Source organism: Merops nubicus, unplaced genomic scaffold (genome assembly GCF_000691845.1).
Source record: "Merops nubicus isolate BGI_N331 unplaced genomic scaffold, ASM69184v1 scaffold27529, whole genome shotgun sequence".
Taxonomy (NCBI): Eukaryota; Metazoa; Chordata; class Aves; order Coraciiformes; family Meropidae; genus Merops; species Merops nubicus.
The window spans coordinates 16,509-38,702 of record NW_008632056.1 but is presented as its reverse complement, the minus strand read 5'-3'; the positions used below and the strand labels follow the sequence as shown (position 1 = coordinate 38,702).

Genomic DNA, 22,194 nt, shown 5'->3' with positions numbered 1-22,194 from the left:
TGCTGAACCTTTTGCCTCTATTTCCATAATCCTTTAAGAAGATGATTGGGAAATTATGTGAATGCCCATAGAGCTGAAGTTCAAAATTCTTTCTTAACTTGACATCAGTTGTTTCCAAGTCTTTCACTTTTGCTGATTCTGACTACTACTATTTTTGAATAAATGTAAAAAAGCAAAGACCTGGGCGTAGGTTACCATTTAAACACCTAGATAACTCGGTGGCATTCACCTTTCTGTTTTATTCTTTGTCTTTATGACAGGGGACTTTGTGGGTTTGAATACAATGGAATCAGTTTTACCTGAAGCCTCAGTGAATCACCAGGGATTGCTAATGCTGGTATCCCTTTAAGACTTAATGGCTTAAAGAAGAGATGGTGGGGATATATCTCATTTGGATCTTTAGTCACTGGCATGAAAATAGTTCTGTAAAACAAAATCAGTCTCTCAGTATTTATGCAGTCTTAATTCTTCACTGGAAATCTTGCCATTTAAAAAAACCACAGTAATGCTGGTGGAGTTTTTAGAGCTCACAAATCTCCTACAGGGTTTTGATTCAGCATTCCTTGTCACAGTTGTGAGGTAGTTGTGTCCTGTGGTTGCACTGCATAAGATATTATCTATCCAAGATAAAGTTAAAACAGTTACTCGTTGCTCCCATTTTAGAAAAAAACAAGTGCAGCATCTCTTGGAGTTCCCCTAGCTCCACCCCACAGCACCAAACCTCAGGTTTTAAAGCCTCCACTCGACACTACTGGAAAAAGAGTCAAAGATACATAGATGTAAACTTACAAGATGGACACACAAAGACCCAGCCAGATATTTCTATACAAAATCCACAGCAGAAGCACAGCATGGACATGCTGAAGTTCACACAGGGTAGAAGGGAACTGCATCAGGCCAGGTCTCTCAGAGCGCTTCCTCGCCTGCAGTGCAATGCACAGTGGCCATGTTGCAGAAGGTGTCATGGTGCCCCAAATGGCTGGGCTGAAAGGGTCTGTCCCCTTCTCTTCTGTGTGCCCAAATCCTCCAGCAACGCTCCAGGGCCCTTGAGAAAGCAGGTGCTGTGCTCACGAGCAGGAGCAGAGCACAAAGCACCACCAACAGCTACCTCTAAACACAATCCTCATGAGCTAGAGAAGCCTACATTAGAAAAGTGCAAAGAGAAATGTCGAGTTGTTAAGTATTCTCTAATTAGGACATTTGAGATTTCTATCTGATAGTTTCCCTAGGAATAGGAACCAAACAGGACAATCCAGCCATTGCTGTTGCTAAAGCTCACAACAGGTCCACACAAAAGCCTGCAGATCATGCAGCAAGCTTCCCCCTTATGTTATACTGCAGCATATCCAGCTAACTTTAGGATCTAATTTAAAATCAAAGCATTCCTCTCCCTGAAGCTTTTCTGTTCCTAGTCATTCCACTGTAAGTTATTTTTATTTTGTGCCCTTTATCACTTAGACTGAAAGGAAACCAACCTACACAGTGCTGTCAGGAAGCAGGGGACCCACACTGTGTCTCTGTGACTGGTACTTAAAAAAAAAAAGCCTAATCATTTTTCAAAATAAAGATAATAAATCTGCCAGCAGGCTTAGCTTAGTGCTTAGGATTAATCAGCTGTTGAAATTAAAGAGGGAAGCCCAGCGTGGAAATGTAGAAGTGCCTGTATGGAATCTGCATGTCCTGTTAGGATGCTCAGGGAAGTGCCCCATGGCTGTTGGGAGAGCCAGGAGGGCAGGAGGTGGCTTGCAGGCCTTTCACCCAGGGAGAGCAGCACACTGGCCTGATGCACCAGGGGCTTGGCGACCAGCAGCCACAGTCCACATGTCCAGCATCTTCCTGCAGGGACTTCAGGTGGCCCTGCGAGCTTCCCACAGCCACATAATGATTCTGTGATACCCTGATTCCTCACGCTGGCATCCCCAGTGCAAGCTCCCATCCCGCTGGCATTACGAGCCCCGTGCTCTTACAAAGGAGTGACGTTTGGAATGGTACAACACAGCCATTGGCTCCTGCCATAGGTTCTGTCCCCAAGAGCCATTCACTTACCAAAAAAGTTCTTTCCTATGAAAGTACTTATGCCCTGTAATCGAATCAGTGTTTATTCCCCTGTCCATCGGGCTGCAGAGATCTGACCAGCCTGGTTAGGCCAGGCACTGCTTGCAAACCTCAACTGCGAACAACATCCATGGGGAGTTTTAAGATGTGTTCCCCCTCCCACCCCATCCACTGAGCAAAGAAAAGACCTTTTATTTCCCTCAGATACTTTCAGTAATGTCCCAGCAGAGATCAAATTCACTTATAAAAGCACGCCTGGGGAGAAAGAAGCAGCAGTGGAGTGCTAGTAAGATTAAATTATTTATAAACAGTAAATAAATTAGAAAGGAATTGGTAATATGAACTCTAAGCAAGGGCCTCCCTGTTGTGCTACGCAGTAAGATGAGCAAAGAAAACTCTCTTCTGGTCAAAGAAATGGAAGAGGAGGATCAGTAGATCACAGGCACAGGGACTGCATGCGGGGATCTAGTTGCTCCTGCAGTCCAGCTGGCAGGACTAATTCAGCCCAGTAAAGAAAGCCAGCACAAGGGTTCATCATACTTGCCTTGATTTAACACATCCATATATGTTCAGTCATGTCATTTTAGGATGAAAGCAGCCCAAAGACCATGGCAAGTTTGTTTTCATTCCTTTTTCGGCCACAGGCTTTGTATGTGTCCTCAGGCTGGTTTCTCTGGGCATAGCAACACTAGAGGCTTAGCTGCACACTTTCCTGGGCAAAGCTGGGTGAATCTTTATACCAAACCAAGTGCAATAGCTGCCTACTGAGGAGATCTGTGAGAAAGGAGAGGTTCTTTCTATGGAGGGAGATGGTTAGGTTAATGAAAAACAACCAGTCAAATCCTGCAGAAGAGCCAATGGCAAGGCCAAGAGAGGGATGATGACTTCCCTGGGATTTTAGCATGGTCCCTCAGGAAACTGTCATTTCATTTGCAGTGCCAACATAGAAATAGCATCATCATGTCTTAAAAAAAAAAAAATTAAAAATGTAAAAAATCAAGCAAACATACAGGAAAAGTGCTTTCCTGCACTACTTCTCCCCTGCTCAGAGGGGAAAACCAGGATAAATCTTGTATTACCAACGTCAGTCATGGTTTGTGAGGTACTTACTATTGAAAGATACTTGGATGGTACAGGAATGATAATGTTATGGAAGTGCCAAACAGAAGGAGCCCCTCTTGTGTTTCTGTTAAAGATGTACTAAAAACCAGCCTGGATTATAATGTATAGCTCCATCTGATTAGTGTTAAGCAGCAGGCACTACATGGTAACCAGCAGCTCGCCTGCATCTCACGAAGAGTAAGGGCATTAAGCTGAGTTTCTGAAGCCAGATGATGCCAGGAAGCTGTTTCTTCTTTTTCTATAATTATGTGAAAGGAAACTTTGTGGTTTTGTAAGAAAAAAGCTGGAAAGGATACCTCTTTCCTATGCAAGCAAACATAAACTAATGAATTATATATTAAAAAAGAAAGGAAAATGAAGATTGGGTTGGGGTTAGTCTTGGTTTGGAGGGGGAGGAGGCAGCAGAAAGAGGGGGGTTACAGACCCCTCCCGGAGGGGCCAGTGGGTTGGTGTGGTGGGCTGTGGGGGCTGCTATCCCAACAGGGCAGAGCTGGCCCTGGCACCTGGGTGTCCCCCAGCACCCCCCTGCTCTGGGCAGCCCAGGCTCCCCACAGCCCCTCCGTGTCTTCCCTTCCCAGGTCTGGCTGGCTTCGCGCGGCTCTGCCCCGGGGACCAGTACGAGGTACGTCTGCCTTGGTTTACCCTTTCTTTAGCAGCAGACAAAACAAGTCAGGCAGATTCCTGCTCCTTTTTACATCCTAGTGAATGCAATCTTTTCACATCAGCACCCCAAGAAACAGCTATTTTTCCTCTCTATGCTCTGAAAAACCTTGCAGTACTCTTTATGTCTGCCTAGGTCAGGACATCTGTCAGAAGACCTGAAAATTGCTTTCAGAGCACTGGATGATGGCTTTTAGTTAACTTTTTTTTTTTTTTTAAAAATATTTATCTTGTTCATGACAAACATTTCTGATTCCCTGGAAAAAAGCACATGCCCCATCCCATGCATGCAGATCAAATAGAACAAGTCCTTGAAAGCTGAATGTTTAGACTTTACTTCATCATAAAGCAGAGCAGCAGAAAGACACAGAATAACCATTTTCTGAGACCCAGATGTTACCTGCTGTGAGGCTGTGTCACGATCTCGGGTCGCTGCAGCTGTCCAGTGGAGAACACCAAGAGCTGGTTAGAGATGGATTAAAACAAAGGCCTCCAGCTCTATCCAGAACAGAGTAAACCCTGCAAGAAGTTCAAAGCAGCTTGATAACAGGTCCCCCCAACCTGTACTCTCCAGCTGTCTTGATCATGGCTTCACGGGAATGATGGGGGATGGCCAAAAGCTCATCTACCCTTTCTCCTGCCTGGGAAAGGCCATGGGGTCTGTCATCCTGCTTGCCCTCCCAAATCTGCCCCCATCCCTCTGCTTTTCCTGTAAATAGAGTTAAAACTCCTGCGGGTTCTTTGTTACAAGTCACCTATGAAGTCACATGAAGGCAGGAGCTGGGGTGAGGTCTACGTTACCAAAAGCAGCCATTAGGAGAGCTGAGAGGCAGAGATACGGGATGGACCATCTCCTTCTGGCTTGAGGGGCAGAACCCACACCATAGCTCTTCCAACCTTTTTCAGACCCTTTCCCCAATTCTCCTACTGATATTTGTGCGTCACAAAAACAGATTTCTCAAGAAAATAAGGAGATTTTTCTTTTTCAGATTTTCATGCGTTATGGTCGCCAGCGGTGGAAACTGAAAGGCAAAATAGAAGTGAATGGCAAGCAGAGCTGGGATGGAGAAGAAATGGTTTTCCTCCCTCTCATTGTTGGACTGATCTCCATTAAGGTACCTGTGCTGGCTGTTTGGCCTGCAAGCAAAGAGGGAGTCAAGAATCTGTTTTCTCATGCCCCATCAGCAAAAACACAGAAGCACATCATTAAACTCTTTGGAAAGAGTACTAGAGTACTAGAGAGAAGTGCTGTAGTATTGCCCTCTAGATCTACAAGATGCTAGGTGCTACAAGACTCACCAGCTTGGGAGTCCTGTGGGAGAGGTTGCCCAAACTCTCCCCACACTGATGTCATGGCCACACTAACACAACCTTTGCCTCACACCTCTCTCCAGCAACTTGGATTATTTACACCAAAGCAAGGGAACACTGGAAAGCTGTTTGCTAACTGCATTTAGGAAAACAACAATGAAAAACCCAAACCCAAAAAATCTCACTACTGATGAGTTTGTTGCTACTGCTCAGATAAGAGAGAGGCATCTGCTGACCTGGAGAAGTATGTAGGTCTCTCATTTGAAGACACACAGGGCCAGCTGGGCACCAGCTGGAACAGTCCTGAGGTCCCACAAAGAACAGTCACACAACCCTGCACAGAGCAGCAGCACCACAGTGTGAGGGGGCAGAGCTGTGAGTTTCTGCTTGCAGTGAGATGAGGCCCTGTAGAAAAACCACTCCAACATTTTGACAGCTTCCTAGAGCACAGCAGTTCCCCTCTGACTCTATGCCTCACCCCCAGGGAAAGAACAAACCTTGCAGCTCCTACCAGTCAGCAGTGACTTTTCCTCCCAAACCGGAGTCTTTCCACCACTGCTCCTTCCCCGCATCAGCCCACATCTCCCCACATGCTTTTCTTCTGGGTGAAAGTCCATGTGCTTTCCTTCTAACAAACCTCCCAACTAGAGATACCCATTCCCTGACCCATGTCTAGAAATTGCTGCTAATAATTATTCCAGGTGTCCCTGGTTAGGATGCTTAAACAGAGGAGAATTTCAAGTGTCACGGGAAATGTCCTATCTGGACACTGCAAATACTTTATGAAAAAAATGCATGAGATTACAAAACCACCAACAAAATAATCCCAAATGTGTGAGGCAGAAGGTTTTCACAGAAAGTCAGGTTGTGACACAAGGTGAGTCACTTTCCCCAATCTAACAGCACAGGTTCAAGGTGGAAGGTTAGGAGAGAACCCTTTCCTGCAGCACACGAGAGCTACAAACAAGAGTCCCAGTACTATTAAGTTTCATGTGTATATTCTTACCCCTTTTTGGACTCTCATCAAAGACTTTTACATAAAAGGTTCAAGAACTGACTTTCAAGCAAATAGCCAAAGGTTTGTTTGTAACTATCCCTCTGAATTTCCAGGCAGTTATATCTGTAAGTATGAATAGTGCTCTGCTCTAACTATAGAAACATAAATGGAGGTGGCTCCTCACCAGTACACCTGTGTATGTCCTTGCCAAAGGCCATCATAAATGCAAACAATTACATGGCTTCAAGAGTTAGAGGAGATGAGTACACAGAAGAGAGGTCCCATGGCAATTATTAAGTAGGCAAGCTACACCAGGAGACTCCCTGTCATGAAAATTGTCAGTTGCTGAGAGAGTATTAGGTGGGAAAACATTCAACATGCTCTCCCTGTTCTCACTTCCCTTTGGCTCTGCTTATGGTCACTGCAAAAGACCAAATAAAAGACTGGGTAGCCCCTTGGTCTGAGCCAGTATGGTTGTTCTGACACCCATAAAAATGTAAAGAAACATGGAAGCATGTCCATATACGACTACACATTTATTAAAAAATAATAATAAATTATTTCCCCCCTAAGTTATGAAGGTGCAACAAACAGTGATATTTTAGAAGCTTTTTAGGAAGGGGTACAAGCCAGAAAAATCAAAACCATTGCCCTGTAATTAAGGAGCGCGTTGTCATGTGTCGTCTTAGGTGTGCTGTTCTTGTCTCTTACAGGTCACAGAAGTTAAAGGACTTGCTACTCACATCCTTGTGGGAAGTGTTACCTGTGAGACAAAAGACCTGTTTGCAGCTCGGCCCCAGGTGGTTGCAGTGGACATTAATGACCTTGGCACAATAAAGCTGAACCTCGAAATCACCTGGTAGTAAGTAGAGCTCTTCCGCTGGTCGGCTGCTCAGGCACCCAAATGCAAACATTCAACTAAAGAGAAAAGCTCCATCTCTGTGGTCTCTTCTCTCCATTTTCCTCTTTCTGGAGGCAGATAGGGAAGGATTTGTAGCCCAGGTTTTGCAGATAAGAAATAGTCCATGGTTGGTAAAAGGGGATGTGCCAGGTTTCTTAGCTGTGCCAAATTTCAGCAGTTACAGTAGGTGTGGTGGGTACTTACACTACATAAAACAGATAGTGATGAGAGATCATAGAATTGCCTGAAGTGTGTACTTCTTCCCCGAGCTCAAGAAAGGGGCATAACTGAGTCTTCATGTGTTTATTAAACATTTTAATATTAGTGTAAAGTTTGGTGGGATTGCTCTGGATTTACACTAGCATAGCCAAGTTCAGAAGTTGGCTTTCTTTAAAAGCTTGGCGTTTAAGGAATTCATACACCATGAGGGTGGTGGGAAGTCTAGCATTGTCTGTTGTAGACGTGGTGCTTAGGGACATGGTTTAGTGGTGGACTTGGCAGTGTTGGGTTTACAGTTAGACTCGACGATCTTAAGTGTCTTTTCCAACCTTGTATGCTGCTTCTTGTACTGCAATAAACATGAAGCCAACAATAACAGCTACTGGTTTCCTTTATAATGCAACAGTTCTATTAATAGTAGAGCACCTTTCTCATTAGCATGCGTGACACTTGGCAGCTCAAATCCAAGAATACTTTTCCTGTGAGAGGAATAACATCAGACTACGCTACATAAATGATTTGTGAGAGCAGAACACTTTCATCAGAATTCCACACTTCTGAGCCTGCCACCTAATTAACAATATTTTCTTTTAAACACTTCTCTTGAAAAACTTGCAACCTCTGGGTTTTGATGTGCTAATAAACCACCTTTTCAAAAGTCCTTTCCGTGGACCTGAAATTCCTTGTCCATCAGCCTAACAACCATTTTCTTTCCTGCTTGTGTGTCTGTAGCCCCTTTGATGTTGAAGACTTGACCCCATCCACTGGAAATGTGAGCAAGGCATCTGCTCTCCAGAGGAGAATGTCCATGTACAGCCAAGGCACTCCTGAAACACCAACCTTCAAGGACCACTCGTTCTTTGTAAGCTCTGTTCAGCTTCATGTTTATGTAATAAGAAGCCCTAGAGCAGTTCAAACACTGCAAACACTTCATCACTTTACACATCTGAGCTTTTTTTCCCTGGTTCCAGCAGGTTGCCCTTACAAATACTTATAAAGCGAGTGCATTCCTAGCTGCTAATCCTAAAAGAAGGTGTCTATGATTCTGACATCTTTGAAACTATGTGGCCAATTAGGGCATAGCTATTCTTGCCTGACTGCTGTAATAATTGAATAATCTTTATAAAATGTGTGTTCATTTTATAACAGTAGTTAACCATTATAGCACTAGCATTTTTAATGTGTCCCATGATAATACTTGCCCCTGTACTGGAGATATTCACAGGGTGCTTCTGCATTTTGCATTAATCAAATTCTGAACGCTCAATCACGACTGTGTATAAATGGAGTAGGCCATCTGTACTGACAGGAGTTTTACAAGTGCTGCATCCCATGCCTGCAATTTAATACTCTGCTACAAAGCATTCATTTAACTTGCCCTTCCTCACACCCTCTTTGCTTTAACTGTTGAAGAAATGGCTGCACCCACTGCATGACAGGCCAAAGTTGACAATCTTAGATGCTCTGCAAGACACTTTCTTTGACAAGCTTCGTCGCAGTCGCTCTTTTAGTGACCTGCCATCGCTCAGGCTAAGCCCAAAAGCAGGGCTAGAGCTATACGTGAGTCCTGGTTTTTGTCTGGTGAAGGATTTTTTCAGTCCTCGTGTGGCATCTCCATTCCCATGCATGCTTCGTGTGTCACTCTGTTGCAACTCACCCATTTTGCTGACTGATTAGAAGGGAGAACATGACTGTGAGCCCATGCTGCTCAAATGAAATAAAAATTCCTACTGGTTTCTAAAAGAATAATGATTAGAAGCCAACGGTCTGTGGGTGGAGAGCAGGGCACAAATACAAGCCAACACTGTGTTCTTAAAAATCACCTGCTACGCTGACTGACGTTTATAGATTTGCCTAGTAACATGACTTTGAGATGCTAAAAGCATACCTGTGTCGAGGGAAAGAAGAAATGAACCTCTGAGTACAATTATGTTTAGGGGGAAAAAGCTGCTAATAGTGATGGAGCGAAAAGATGCAAATTTTGGGCACTTTAACCTTACTGGTTAAACCTTATTAAGTGTCCTTTTTGGACACTTCAGCCTTCCCAACATGTGACTGCCTACAGTTCTTTCCAGCAAATTGTCAGCAAAATAGTAGTTGCCTTTCACCTGTGCTGCACATTTCTGTGAGCTGGCCACATAGCAAAGCAAGATTTGTACGTCAGATAGGCAGGTTGTGACTCCTGTAGCAAAACTTCCCCATAGGACAGTCAGAGGGATGAATATATGTATATGCCGTGATCATTTTTGGGTCTGTATATGCTGCTTTGCCTTTCTAGATGACCAATGTCCCGATTTCAGCAGACACTCAAGTTGAACAGGGCTCCTATGTAACTTATGTTCAACAGTTATTAGAAATACCCATGCCACATGCAGAACATGATGCCAACAGAAAAGAAATAGCATAGTAGTGTCACCATTAAAATGCCATGACACCAGAGAAACTTTTGGAGCAAACTGTATTAAATTTTAGGAATTGCTACCTTAGAAGTCCAAAAACAAACACAACCAAAATCTATAAAGGGCAGGAAAATGCAGACGAGGTGGCTTAAGTACAACCCCATTAAAAAGAGACATGTCATTGAGCATGTGCACTGGAAATGTTGTCTGAGGGAATCTGATAAGATGAGCAGAATTTGGGTCTCTGTTCTGGGATTTGCTCCCTAGAGCTCTCTGCTTACCAGAGAGATGCTGAGCCCACGTTTTCCAGCAGTTTTCCTGTTGAATTCCGGAGCTGTGCCAGTTGAAAGCAGAAGTTGGTTCTGAAATATCTTTCCCATCCCTCAAGTCTTGAATGCATCTTTAATATTTTTCCTCCTATTTTTATTTGCTGAGCATGTACTGTTTTTTTTTTTTTTCCTCTTTCCAGTGTCACATGAAAAACTTCTTCACACTTTCTCTGTTATCCTTTCAGACAAATTTGCCAGATGATGTCTTTGAAAATGGAGCAGCAACCACTGAGAAGAGGCCTCTTTCTTTCACTTTTGGCGACCTGCCTTATGAAGACTGCGTGCCCCCTGCCAACTCAGCAGAGCCCTCTTCGGCTCACGTCAGCTCCAGCCCTGACATCACTGCCACCCCCACCCAGCACCAAGCTCTCCAGTCCTCCAAGAGCTCCAGCCTGGACGGCAGTAGCAGCAGTGGCTCCCGCAGAGACTCTGTCGCTGAGCCGAAGGACCTGCCATCCCAGGGAGAAGGAACAGTGGCTGAGAACAAGACCAACCCGAAGGCAGCTCCTGAAGTTTGCCAAAACCCCTCTGATTCTGGGAGCGGTCATGTCTTCGTAGAAACAAGCGTCCCGGTGTCTCTCCTGCAGGACACAGATGAAGGTTCCGAGCTCAAGCCTGTGGAGCTGGACACCTACGAGGGCAACATCACGAAGCAGCTAGTGAAAAGGCTTACCTCAGCAGAGGCACCCCTGACCCCCGAGAGGCTGCCCTGTGAGGGATCCATTAGCGGAGAATCGGAAGGATATAAGTCTTACCTCGATGGAAGCATTGAAGAAGCCTTGCAAGGGCTTCTCCTAGCTCTTGAGCCTCATAAAGAGCAGTATAAAGAGTTTCAGGACCTGGACCAGGAAGTGATGCATCTAGATGACATCCTAAAAGTGAGTATGTTTTCAGAACATACTACCCTAAAGAAAATCTGAGTGGGTAGAATCTCCTCCCCTCCCTCGCAAACATCACAGTAGGTTTTTTGGAGATCAGTAACATTCCTCAGTAGTTCTGCTCCTGCTTGGAGCATCCGATCACAGTGTTTCATTTTTAAACTTCTGTCAGCAATGTACTTGCTGTAGCCTTGTGTCCTCCACCAGTGGATATTTTAATCTACTCGAAGCCTGGGGGAAAGAGAAAAAGGTACAATGGTGGAGGGGTGATTAAATTATACCCTTCTCTGAAGAAACCACTTGTGAACCTGTTGTTTGTGCCATACTGGAGATCAGATTATAGCCAGCCATCTACCTGTGAAATCTGTGGGTCACATCCTCAATGGGTGTGCTTAGCGTACTACCCCAGACTCTGTGGAGCTGTGCAAAGCTACACCAGCTGAGGATCAGGCCTTGTAGCCATAGAGGCTGAATTTTCTAAATTGCCAAAGGGCTTTAGAAGCATAAGTCCCACCAAAGGCTGCCACTCACCCATCACCTAGGCTTCTTCCAAGCCTTTTCATTTTTCCCCCATCTATTTTTAAAATGAGAGACACCCTGTCATTACACCAGGGTGGACTGAAAACATTGAAAATTAGAAAGAAGAAAAGGGGTTCTGCATGTGTGTTGATAATAAGTTTACTGCTGATTATTGTGACTTGTATCTCCCCCATGAATAATATTTCATGATGCATTACTGTGCAAGGAGTATTATATGGGAAATAATCATTTCAAATGCTTCATATTCATATGCAAGTTGGTCTGCTAGTCATTTAAACCTCATCATTTAAAAACATGGCTGAGGAGGAAGGAAGGAAGCATTTATCCTTCAGCATTATCTTTTTAGGAAGAATCTTTGTTAACACCCTTGTTTCCATTGGTGTTTGCAGCTGCATGGTATTTACCCAAGCTAAGTGCTTTTTTTGACAGCCTGCAGCCCCAGTTTCTTGCACTATTTCCCAAGGAGGTTCAAGCAGGCAAAGCTTTTATTTTTTGACTTCGTGGCTGCTCTGCAGAGAGGTCAGCTATCCAAACAGCAGAGGGACAACAGAGACTGTTTTCACTCCTTTTATCAGAAGTTAAAGGGACAGACATGGAATGGGCAGGAGGGAGGATGGACATGTGCAGAGAGGATTCCTGCACGCTCGAGATGGACACCTCTTCCAGACCTGCTTATATGTCTGTGTGTCACCTATTGATCAGCTTGCAGAGCAACACTCAGCATCGCCCGCGGCCGTGCTGGGCTCCCCACACAAAAAGCTTGAGCTGGACTCCAGTTGTGGCTGAATAAATCTCTCTTGGCCTTATTAGATGGGCAGAGAAAAGAAGCAGCCCACACATTGCCATTTGCTTGTGCCTGAAGAAGCTGCACTACCAGCCCTGAAAGAAGTGGTGGCTAAACCCATTGGTGGTGCAGAGGAAGCAGGATGCAGACCCCTCTGCATCACAGATGAGCTGGGAAGTGGTTTTGATCAGCTAATAACTGTACAGTCAGCTTAAGGAGTCAAGCATCCTAAGTGCTAACAGATGACCATTATAGCATTACTGCTGTGTGCAGACAAACTGGAAACAGAACTCTAAACCCCTTCGGCTCTAGAGGAGCTGGTGCTGAGTCTGAACTTTGAGGCCAATGCATTTCTGTCTACAAGCTGAGACAAAGCCCTGATTCCTGCCTGGGACTGGAAGATGCAGCTTGTGTAACAGCACCGGTGGCTCCTGGCTGTTTCTGACTAAATAATCACAGAGTGCAAAGGTGTTGAAGCCGTTGCACTAACCAATGGAGGTGATCCTTCAAGTTACATCTCATCCTGAAAGGTGACCCCGGAAGCAACTCTGTGGGGATGCCTGGATGAATCGCCACATGGGACCAGGGCCTTTGCTATTTTCTACAGCAGCAGCAAATTTTCCATCACATTCCTTCCCATCAGTGAGATGGGAGGGCTGCTCCTCTCTCTAGCACTGTTAATTTCTGAGTTACAATACTGGCTTTCTCTGTCACCTGGGAATCAGAAGTCTGGTTGGCTTTTCCGTGTTTAGCCCTGTGGCTTCACAGGCCACAGGAGTCCTCTCATCCCATAAATAAATGGGACTGAATTCCTGGCTAAGGTCTGTTGGAGTTACATCTGGAAGAAATCCAATAGTGCCATTGGATATGTATAAATTGGCTCCTGTAGCTGGAATAGCAATTACAGAACGTGCCTTCCCCTCTCAGCTCCCAGCCTGTTCATTGCTGTCTCTCCGTCCGAAGGGTGCCGAAAGCTGCGTCACTTGGATTCAAGATGTACTTCTCATGTCTATAAAATACATCAGATTCTGCCTTTGAGAGTTTTCCTTGGGGAGTACAGGGGGTAGGATGGGGAGGGGAGGAGGAATGGAAGGGTTCTGCCAGTTCTCAGGCTTTGATTGTGTATGCTATGAATATGAAGGTTTGAAATGAAACACCCAATAAAATGAAGTTTTAAAAATAAAATTAAGAATTTGAAAGTTGTAAGCTTTATCTTTTTTTTTTTTTTTTCTTTTCTTTCAGTAGTAGCTAATATCTGGGGTTTTCATTGGTTCATTCTGCCTTTGCAGTGCAAGCCAGCAGTAAGCCGAAGCAGGTCCTCCAGTTTAAGTCTAACAGTTGAAAGTGCTTTAGAAAGCTTTGATTTCCTGAACACCTCTGACTTTGATGATGAGGATGGTGGTGGTGTGGAGGTTTGTAATGGTGGAGGAGGTGCAGACTCGGTATTTTCAGATACTGAGATTGAGAAGAATAGGTAAGTTTACAGTAACTGCCAGCCGTGCTTACGCCAAACCGATAGCCCAGCTCTGTGTCGCTCACAGGGGATCCCGGTGCACACACTACTCAAGGAAGACTGGCTAATCCTTGGTGACTTCATAAGGGCAGGGGGTTCCCCGTGGCTGCTGCATACAAAATCTTTAGCTTCCAGAATGTTTTTTTTTTTTTCCTGTTCTAATATCCACAATCTGTTCTCCAAAGGAGAAGGGTAAATTAAATTAAGCTGACATCAGTACTGGCAGAGGCTCTTCCTTGACACTGGTTTGGACCTGGCTTTCCTTGGATGTAATTACTAATTCCTCTGTGGTTTTTCCCCCCTCCCTTTGTCTTTTCTCTCTAGCCGAATGAGTCTTTGCAGTGGATTAAGCTTGTCAGTAACAATAACACAGGGCCAGATTTAAGCAGCATGGTGTAGGTTTCCTTTGGAATGTAAGAGTGATGACTGGTACTCTGTTCATGGCCCTGCGTGTTACCTCTTCTTCTTTCATCACTTTTGGTCTTTTTGAGAGAAAAAAAAAAAAAAAGCTGTGGTGTTTGTGCCGTGGTCTGCCATTGTCGTGTGACCTTAAGATGCTGTGTTTGAATCATTAGATCCTAAAGCATGTTTGCATCCTGGAAGCTGACTTGATGCCCAGCAGGCACATAAGCAGCACCAGAGCTGGAAAAAAAGAAAAGAACACAGCTCCCTCACCCCCCAGCTTTCCAGCCAGGGAGCTATACTTCCCACAGCTTATGGTGGCCTGCGTAAAACAATTTTGGGTGCAAGCAAGCAACCACCACCCAGTTCCCATCATCTCACTGCGTGTCCTCTTTCCATGGTGGAAGAAAAATTTGGAAGGTTGCTTGCTAAACTGTCACTCCAAACTCAGTTCAATCTGTGTTGATTTAAGATCTGTCTTTAACCAGACACCATAGCATTAATTTAATTTAAGCAGTAAAAATTTAAGTTAGTTATAAGCTAACTTAGAAAGCATCTATCATCTTTTAAATTAAAGTAGAAGTTAAAATTTCTTTTTTTCCCCTCTGGCTCATCCCCAGACAGTGTAGGTTCCCACCTCCATTTTTAGATGTGTGTGTGACTCAGTGTAAAGATTGCAAGTGTTGAAACTTCTGAACTTGCAGCCAAATCCACTTGCCACCTGGGGACTGACCTCAGGCTTTGCTTTTAAAGGCAGGGAGGACCATTTGTGCAACAAAACGATGTTGGAAATAATGATTTAAAACACAGTGAGGCTAGCTGTATGCTCTTACAGAAACAATTGCCAAAGTAAGCTGTATACATTGTGCCTAACACAGCATGTGAAAACATCATGTCTCTTACTCCAGCAGTGGTATTCCTTTCCTTCTGCAATGAGCATTAAATTTGGCAGCAGGCTGTCTCAGAAAGCACAGAGCTGTTCTGATCAGCTCGGTGCTTGGGATGGCACAAATTGTAATGGTGCTTCAACCAGAGCCACTAGGGAGATGATTCACCAACAGATGGGGGAAAACTGTCACCACCAAGTGACAGTAACTGCGGGTTGGAGAGGCCTGCTGCTGAGGGCATTGCATCACTCAAGGCAACTAATCAGGGACAGAGAGCTGTCTCCTCGGTGGTACAGCCCTTCTGCGCCCAGCAGATACGATGTGTTCCTCCTGAAGTTTCCTGCTGCTTTCAGCTCTCCTGCCATGCTCATTGCTCATTGCCCTGAGTGAGTGTTTGTGTCTGCTGTGGCCGTGCTCCTCATCACTGACCTCCCTCATCCCTCCCCAGTTACAGGACGGAGCACCCTGAAGCCAGAGGCCACCTGAGCGAAGCTCTGACCGAGGACACGGGGGTGGGCACCAGCGTGGCCGGCAGCCCTCTGCCCCTCACCACAGGGAACGACAGCCTCGACATGAGCATAGTTAAGCACTTGCAGTACTGCACACAGCTCATCCAGGTACTGCGCCCAGCTCATACATTTAAGAATTTTTCCACGCTGGGGTAGGAAGGTGGCATCCTTCACCTCCTACCAGAAAAACCTCTGTTGTTTCCATCCTGGCCCATCCCAGAACAAACCTGACATGCAAGCTACGGGGCACTTCTAAGGTGCCACCCAGCAGGACTGATGGGCAGCACAGCAGATGGCAGGGGCAGCCCCTGCTCTGGCTTACAAAGTCCTCTGGTTTCACCAGGAGGTCCTCGGTGAGGTTGGTCCCTGTTTAAGGCAGGCCATGTCTTCAGAGGTAAAACAGAAGCCCATGGCCCCACTGTTTAACCGAGCTCCAGACAAGGCTGCCGTGTTCAACCTCTTTTCTGCCTGTGAGGTGGAGATACCATCTGCAACACACACAGCAAAGGCGGTGCATGACAGCGCCCCTGGGACATCAAAATTCCCTTTTCGTGCTCAGAATTAACTAGCACAACCTTTTAGAGGTTTTTTTCAGAGTGCAAACACAGCAAGTGAGATTTTAAACCTCTATAATAAGCCACTCCAGCAAGCGAGGGCACCAGGGTTTTCCTGACAAAACATACTGCAGCTTCCTCTTTACAATTACTTGACTCTCCCATCTTAGATAGAATTAGCTGTATTTTCCCAAAGGTCTGCTGAAGCAATACAGAGTGAGCCTGATTCCAGCACCCTTAGTGCTAAGCTGGTCATTCTGCTGACTCAGAAGTAAGAAAAAGGGACTATTTTGGTTTAAATACAGAAGTACACAGTAAATATGCAGCTGAGGGAGGTGAGCTGGAACTATGTCCATGCGTGGAGCAGATTTGATATAAACAGTATTTACATGGACTGCTGAAGAAAACGCAGGCATTAGCAGCAGGGAGTACTAGCAAGGAGAAAGCACTACAGGAATAAAAGCACATGGGTAGTTGATCAGAGCTGAAACAGAGAGAGCAACTTGTGGTCTGTCTCCAGGCAGGTATGACCTGAAAGTCCATGGCCTAAGTTACACAAAAGTCAGACTAATATTCTTTTCTGGCTTTAAGGCTAATGAGGATGGATTCCTTTAGCTTTGAGGAGTGTGTAAATCAGGACTTACTCATGCAAATGGCTGCTTGGATACTGAAGTGTCTGGGTCTGGATGTAGATGTTAAAGCTGTACGTGACAATGTTTATCAACCAAGACCATAAAATATCCCAGAGGCAAAAAACTTTTGAAGTCAAGGAGATCCTATTGTTCCAGGCAATGAATTTGCCATTGCAGTTCAGTTGTCAGATGTTCTGGAGCTTGTTTTCTTCTGAGTTGTTGTTGTTGGTTGGTTTGTTTGTTTGTTTTTAATGACTCCTTTTCCTCTTTGTCTTCACCAGCAAATTGTGTTCTCCAGTAAAACACCATTTGTGACAAGAGACCTTCTGGATAAGCTGTCCAGGCAGATCCTCGTGATGGAGAATATTGCAGAGATCAGCACTGAGAACTTAGGAAACATTACCTCCCTTACTGATGGTAAGAGACACGTTAGGGGAGTTACTTCTGGAAAGGGATTGTTTGGACACGTGTGCCTGCTAAAGCAGTCACTGTGCAGAGCTCACTGTCACTGCAGGAGATGCCACCACAGTAAGGGCTGACTCATGGCAGGACAAGATGTTAATGCTGAAGGCACCTGGTGGTGATCTCCTAATTGGTTCCCACCCAAGGCTGGCCAGACCCTGGGTGAACACCAGTCAGAAGGTTCCTTCTTGCCTGGTTGTGGACATCATCCATATGTCAACCCTCATTCAAGGCTGGGGGTTTAACCCCAGCACTTCAAGGACACACAGAGGCCATTGTGCTGTGGGGTGGGGATGCTGCCACCTCTGAAGGGCCAAGTTCTTCCTCTACCTCCCCTTCCTGAGGAAAGGCAGGATCTGCCTTATACTATCAGAGGCATTATACAACTCCTTGGACATTTTATCTGTTTTATTTTCAGTCAACTCTCTGAAGAATTATTTAGTTATTATTCTTGTTATTGCTTCTATTTTAATACCTTGGAAGAGTTTGACAAGTATGTAATTACTCACCCTCGTGAGCACTCTGGCAGGATAGATAAATACAACATGGTGCATTTACATTATCAGAAAACTGAGGCAAAATTGAGTGACTTCCCCAAGGCCACAGAGCAGTGCTAGGACAGGAATGAGGCTTGTGCAGACCATTTGCAGTCTTCTCTTAGTATTTTGTGGGATTTAAAAGGATGAGACATCAATGCCCAGAACTGGGTCAGGAGAAAAGTTTTGCACATCTTACCATGGGAAACAGAAAAAAACATGCTACAAACTTGTGAGCACATGATCATGCTCTGTGAAGGTAATGGCACAGGGCAACCCACCACACAGCACTTGTTCAGCAGTGGGCTGGGGTGAGATTTCCTCTACTCTTACCACCTTTTTCTCTTCTGGAAGGTGATGCGTCCAACATGGTTTTGCTTCATTGTTCATTTTTTCTTCTCTACCAGCAATCCCGGAGTTCCACAAGAAGCTGTCACTGCTGGCATTCTGGATGAAGTGTACTGGCCCTTCAGGAGTTTATCACACATCTGCAGACAAGATGATGAAGCAGCTGGATATTAATTTTGCTACCACTGTGAATGAGGAGTGTCCAGGACTTGCAGAAACAGGTACCAACTGCTGTCAAAAAATTGTGTCAGTCACCAAAATGGAGAACAGTTGTGTACTGGGCTTTACTCAGCCTTCACTGAGTTGTTTTCCCACCCCCTTGAGGTCTGTTTGGCTGTGGCTTCAAAATCTCATTTGAAAACTAATGTTACAACTCGTGAAACAGTTTTGACTCAAAATAATCAGATCAGAATAGCAAAAAAGGTGAGGTCAGTAGGAAAGAAAATATTGTTTTAAGGTTCATGAGCTAATCAGAAAGTAAGCCTAGTCCTCAGTACAGGTTTGTAAGTGAAGCAGGAATACTCTCTCCTTATTTTATGTGCCTGTATAACGTCCATGCCCCATTACAGTTCACTGGGATGGAATTAATGCACACCCAGGTGAGTCCATCTGAATATAGGTTCCTGTTTGGAGTGAGATGTACCACACTGACTGGCCCTCCCTGGGACAGAATGGGGATGTAGAGTGACTTGCTCAAGTGTGGGCACCTGCACTGCAGATGCCTACCAAGGGCAGGGTTCTCCTTCCTGCTCCACGTTACAGATCTCACAGGCAGCTCCTCAGACTAGCCACATGTTCACACAGGAAAACAAGCAAAGCCAAATCCTGCCTCTGTGCACACCTCCCCTGCTTCAGTGGGATTGTGAAGATGTAACTGGCAGTGACTGTGGGTATGTGTGGATTCAGGCTATTGTTTGGGTAGAAAGGATGCTGTATTGATTGAATAGGAAGCTGCACGAGCCCTCCATAAACTGGCAGAGGTTCATCCTTACAAAGGTATCGTCTGGTGATGAGGGCCAGACAGGCAGAAGGCCTCTCTGGCTTCTAACCTAACCACAGCCAAGGTTGGAAATGTTGGGAAAAACCTGGCTTTGCAAATATGGTGCTTCCTTTCTGGCTTTGAAGTATTTTGCCAGCAGCTCTTGCTCTCAGTAACGTGTTCCTTTGTCCGTGGCTGCCTGCAGTCTTCAGAATCCTGGTGTCTCAGATCCTGGACCGGACGGAGCCTGTCCTGTTCTCCAGCATGTCCTCTGAGATCATTACTGTCTTCCAGTACTACAGCTACTTTGCCACCCACAGCGTCAGTGACCTCGGAAGCTACTTGCTGCAGCTTGCAAAAGAAGGTAGGGTGTATAAACTCTGGTGGCTAATAGAGGAGTACATCAGTGTCCTTCTGACCTCAGCACAGCAGAGTTCAGCTCTGAGACTGATTTTACAAAAGAAGGGGGGAAAGGAGACAAAGAAGTGTCTTGGATACCAATTCTGAATGCACCTGAACAGCTGTACATGCCCAGGGAAAGGAGCTGGTGCAGATACAACCTCAGTCATTTCTATTTCCATATTGGAATGGGAAAAAAAATGATGTTGAGAGAGTTAGTCTGCAGGAAACTGAAGGGTCTGGGAAGTTTTCTGTGCCCACAGCTCGGGTGACATTCTGGTCTTTCACCATCCTTCATGGAGAGACCTTCTGAAGTGCTGAGCGGTTCTCAGGAGCCAAGGGAACACAGCACCTCTGTGTTTAGCAGGCTCTGCCACAAGAGCTGCAGAGAGAAGCTCCACACGCTCCACAGAATGTGTTAGACTGCAATCCCTGCCAAGCCAAGTTTTATTCTCTGAGAGGGAGTTTGAGGAACCTTCCTTAGTTTCCACTTTTATTTGGGTATACTGGGGAGCTTTTGCTCAAAAGCCTGGAAGGAAAGAGGCATTTCAGCTCACCTCTGAAACACAGGAGCCATGGTTCCTAGTAGCAGACATCAATCTGCCTAGGAAAAGCTCTCACATAGATGCCCTAGAAAGCAATACACTGACAATGTTTGGTTTCACTTGTTATAGGGAGGATTTACATCTTCCAACAGAAGGTGAAGATTTGACAGTTAGGCCCTTAACTCTGGGTAGGTGTAAGTGCCTCCATGTCCCACCTAGTCCATCTATTCCTCTCCTCCTGTAGAAGAAAATCTGAGAAACTGGCCCAACTTAAAGCCCAGACAGTTCCCCATGTAGACACACCATAATATGGATCCATAGCAATTGCTCACATGGGGATTTTTCATGTCTTTTTTGTGTATACTAAAAATTTGGGGATTGCTAGCAGAAAAAGGAGTAATATGAAATATTCAGGGGATAAAATAAGTAATAACATCTTCCTCTTGCACCTCTAGCTTCTGTGGTTCAGGTGCTACAATCAGTGAAAGACGGAAAACTGCAGCAAAATGTGGCCAAAATAAACTCCAATAACCTGCCACCACAGCAAGAAGTTTTGAGAGCTTTGGCTTTATTGCTCAATGAAAATAAAAATGAAGTCAGTGAGACTGTGGCATCACTTCTGACAGCTACTACAGAAAACAGGCATTTCAGGGAGAAGGTAAGTAGCAGAAAATCACCTGTCACCTAAATGACCTGTATTATCATGACAATTTTTCTGCCTATGTGTCTCAAGTGTATATGTGTATAAAATAATTCCTCCAAGCTTGATTTCAACTGGTCCAGAGGGATTTCCTGTCTAAATTTTTGTGCAAATGTGCAAGTCTGTTTCTGCCATTATGGCAGTCTGCTTCTACCTGTCATTACACTGAACAGGTACTAACCAAAACTGCAAATACTTCCCAAGTGCTGTGCTCTCCAGCTGCCTTCCACACCTCAGCATTTCTGCTGGCCTGTCTCAGGCTTGGCTTCAAGGCAACAGTCCCCAGCATCACCAATATGCAAAGTCTGAGATTCCTTTATTTTTTTTTTTTTCCCCAAAGGAGGCTGGCATCTATGGGACCTCCCAACATTCCTGGAGGGGATGGACTCCCCTGGGCAAACACAGCTCAGCTGTCAGATCTAGGATTTGAGTCTATCACAGATACTGGAGGCAACAGGCAGTGCCAGACTAAACACAGAAATTAAAGAGAAGGGAGAAGAGGATTGAGAAGAAATTAGTGGTTGACTTCTACCCTCTCATGGCAGACCTTTCTCTACTATCCTTGTTCCCTGTCAGGAGACAGTGAAAGAAAAGGTGGTTGGAAGAAAAAGAGTGGTGGAAGGAAGGCAGGAGGGGAAAAAGGAGCTCACTCTTTGCTGCACTTCTCTGTCAATTCCATCCCCTCTTTGTTTCCCCTCCCACTTTATCTTCCATTTTTGCAGCCTCTTTGTATCTCCTACTATCCTTCTCCATACCCAGCTTCACGGAGGCAGCATCTCAGGGGAAGTTTAACCTCATGCTGAACAAGCGTGTGTAGCTGATAGCTGGTTCTCTGCCTGCAGGAGGGACCACAAGGTGCCTTGTATGAGGGCATTATGGAGCCTCATCCTGCAGATGAGTTCATTGTGCAGCTGCCTGCCACTGAGATGTGCTGCCTACATGGGTTTTGTTTGCTCAACAGTAGCTACTAAATCCTAGGGCCGGGCAGTCAACTGGTCTAGCAGCTCATGCTAACACTGTTAACAGTTATTTGCAGTCCCCCTGGGGTCCACCCCAGCCTGTCCATTACTATCCCTACATTTGAGAGACCACCTCAAGGGTCAGCTCTTCAGCTGTTTAGACTCCAAGGCCCTCTTTGTTGACTTATGTGGGAAGGCCTTCAAGGGTGTCAGATTGCACTTCTCACTTCAGCATGAACTTTTCCTCACCAAAAGATGGCCTGAGACTAATAAGCTATAACTGGTGGCCTGGATCTGCTTGTGGGGAATTATCCCATCCCTTTACCTGTAGCAGGGGCTGTGCCTCTCCACCCCATATGCTCACTGTCAGGGAGGTGGGCTGCCAGCCCTCTCCCTTTATTTGGGTAGCAAGGCCACCATGCTCCACCCTTCTGCTCCACAGCCGTTTTCATCACTACTCTTCTTTATCTGTTTTCAGGCCTTGATTTATTACTGTGAAGCACTAACCCAGCCCAACCTCCAGCTGCAGAAAGCAGCTTGCTTGGCTCTAAGATACCTCAAGGTAAGACACAAG

General features: G+C 45.3%; 1 protein-coding gene across 3 annotated transcripts in view; it reads left to right on the top strand.

Annotated features, from left to right (window-relative positions):
• FAM65B (family with sequence similarity 65, member B) overlaps positions 1 to 22,194 on the top strand; it is a 34,469-nt gene that overhangs the window by 8,280 nt on the left and 3,995 nt on the right. The window contains exons 8-20 of one of the 3 annotated variants that reach the window (XM_008947820.1): positions 3,756 to 3,799; positions 4,827 to 4,952; positions 6,859 to 7,007; positions 7,998 to 8,127; positions 8,679 to 8,825; positions 10,179 to 10,871; positions 13,485 to 13,669; positions 15,446 to 15,614; positions 16,974 to 17,109; positions 18,098 to 18,259; positions 19,223 to 19,381; positions 20,417 to 20,619; positions 22,099 to 22,182. In XM_008947820.1, the coding sequence (XP_008946068.1) occupies positions 3,756 to 3,799; positions 4,827 to 4,952; positions 6,859 to 7,007; positions 7,998 to 8,127; positions 8,679 to 8,825; positions 10,179 to 10,871; positions 13,485 to 13,669; positions 15,446 to 15,614; positions 16,974 to 17,109; positions 18,098 to 18,259; positions 19,223 to 19,381; positions 20,417 to 20,619; positions 22,099 to 22,182 (2,387 nt within the window). Of the gene's footprint in view, positions 1 to 3,755; positions 3,800 to 4,826; positions 4,953 to 6,858; positions 7,008 to 7,997; positions 8,128 to 8,678; positions 8,826 to 10,178; positions 10,872 to 13,484; positions 13,670 to 14,032; positions 14,108 to 15,445; positions 15,615 to 16,973; positions 17,110 to 18,097; positions 18,260 to 19,222; positions 19,382 to 20,416; positions 20,620 to 22,098; positions 22,183 to 22,194 lie in introns of those variants that run through there. The other 2 variants (XM_008947821.1, XM_008947822.1) reach the window with 2 other exon arrangements.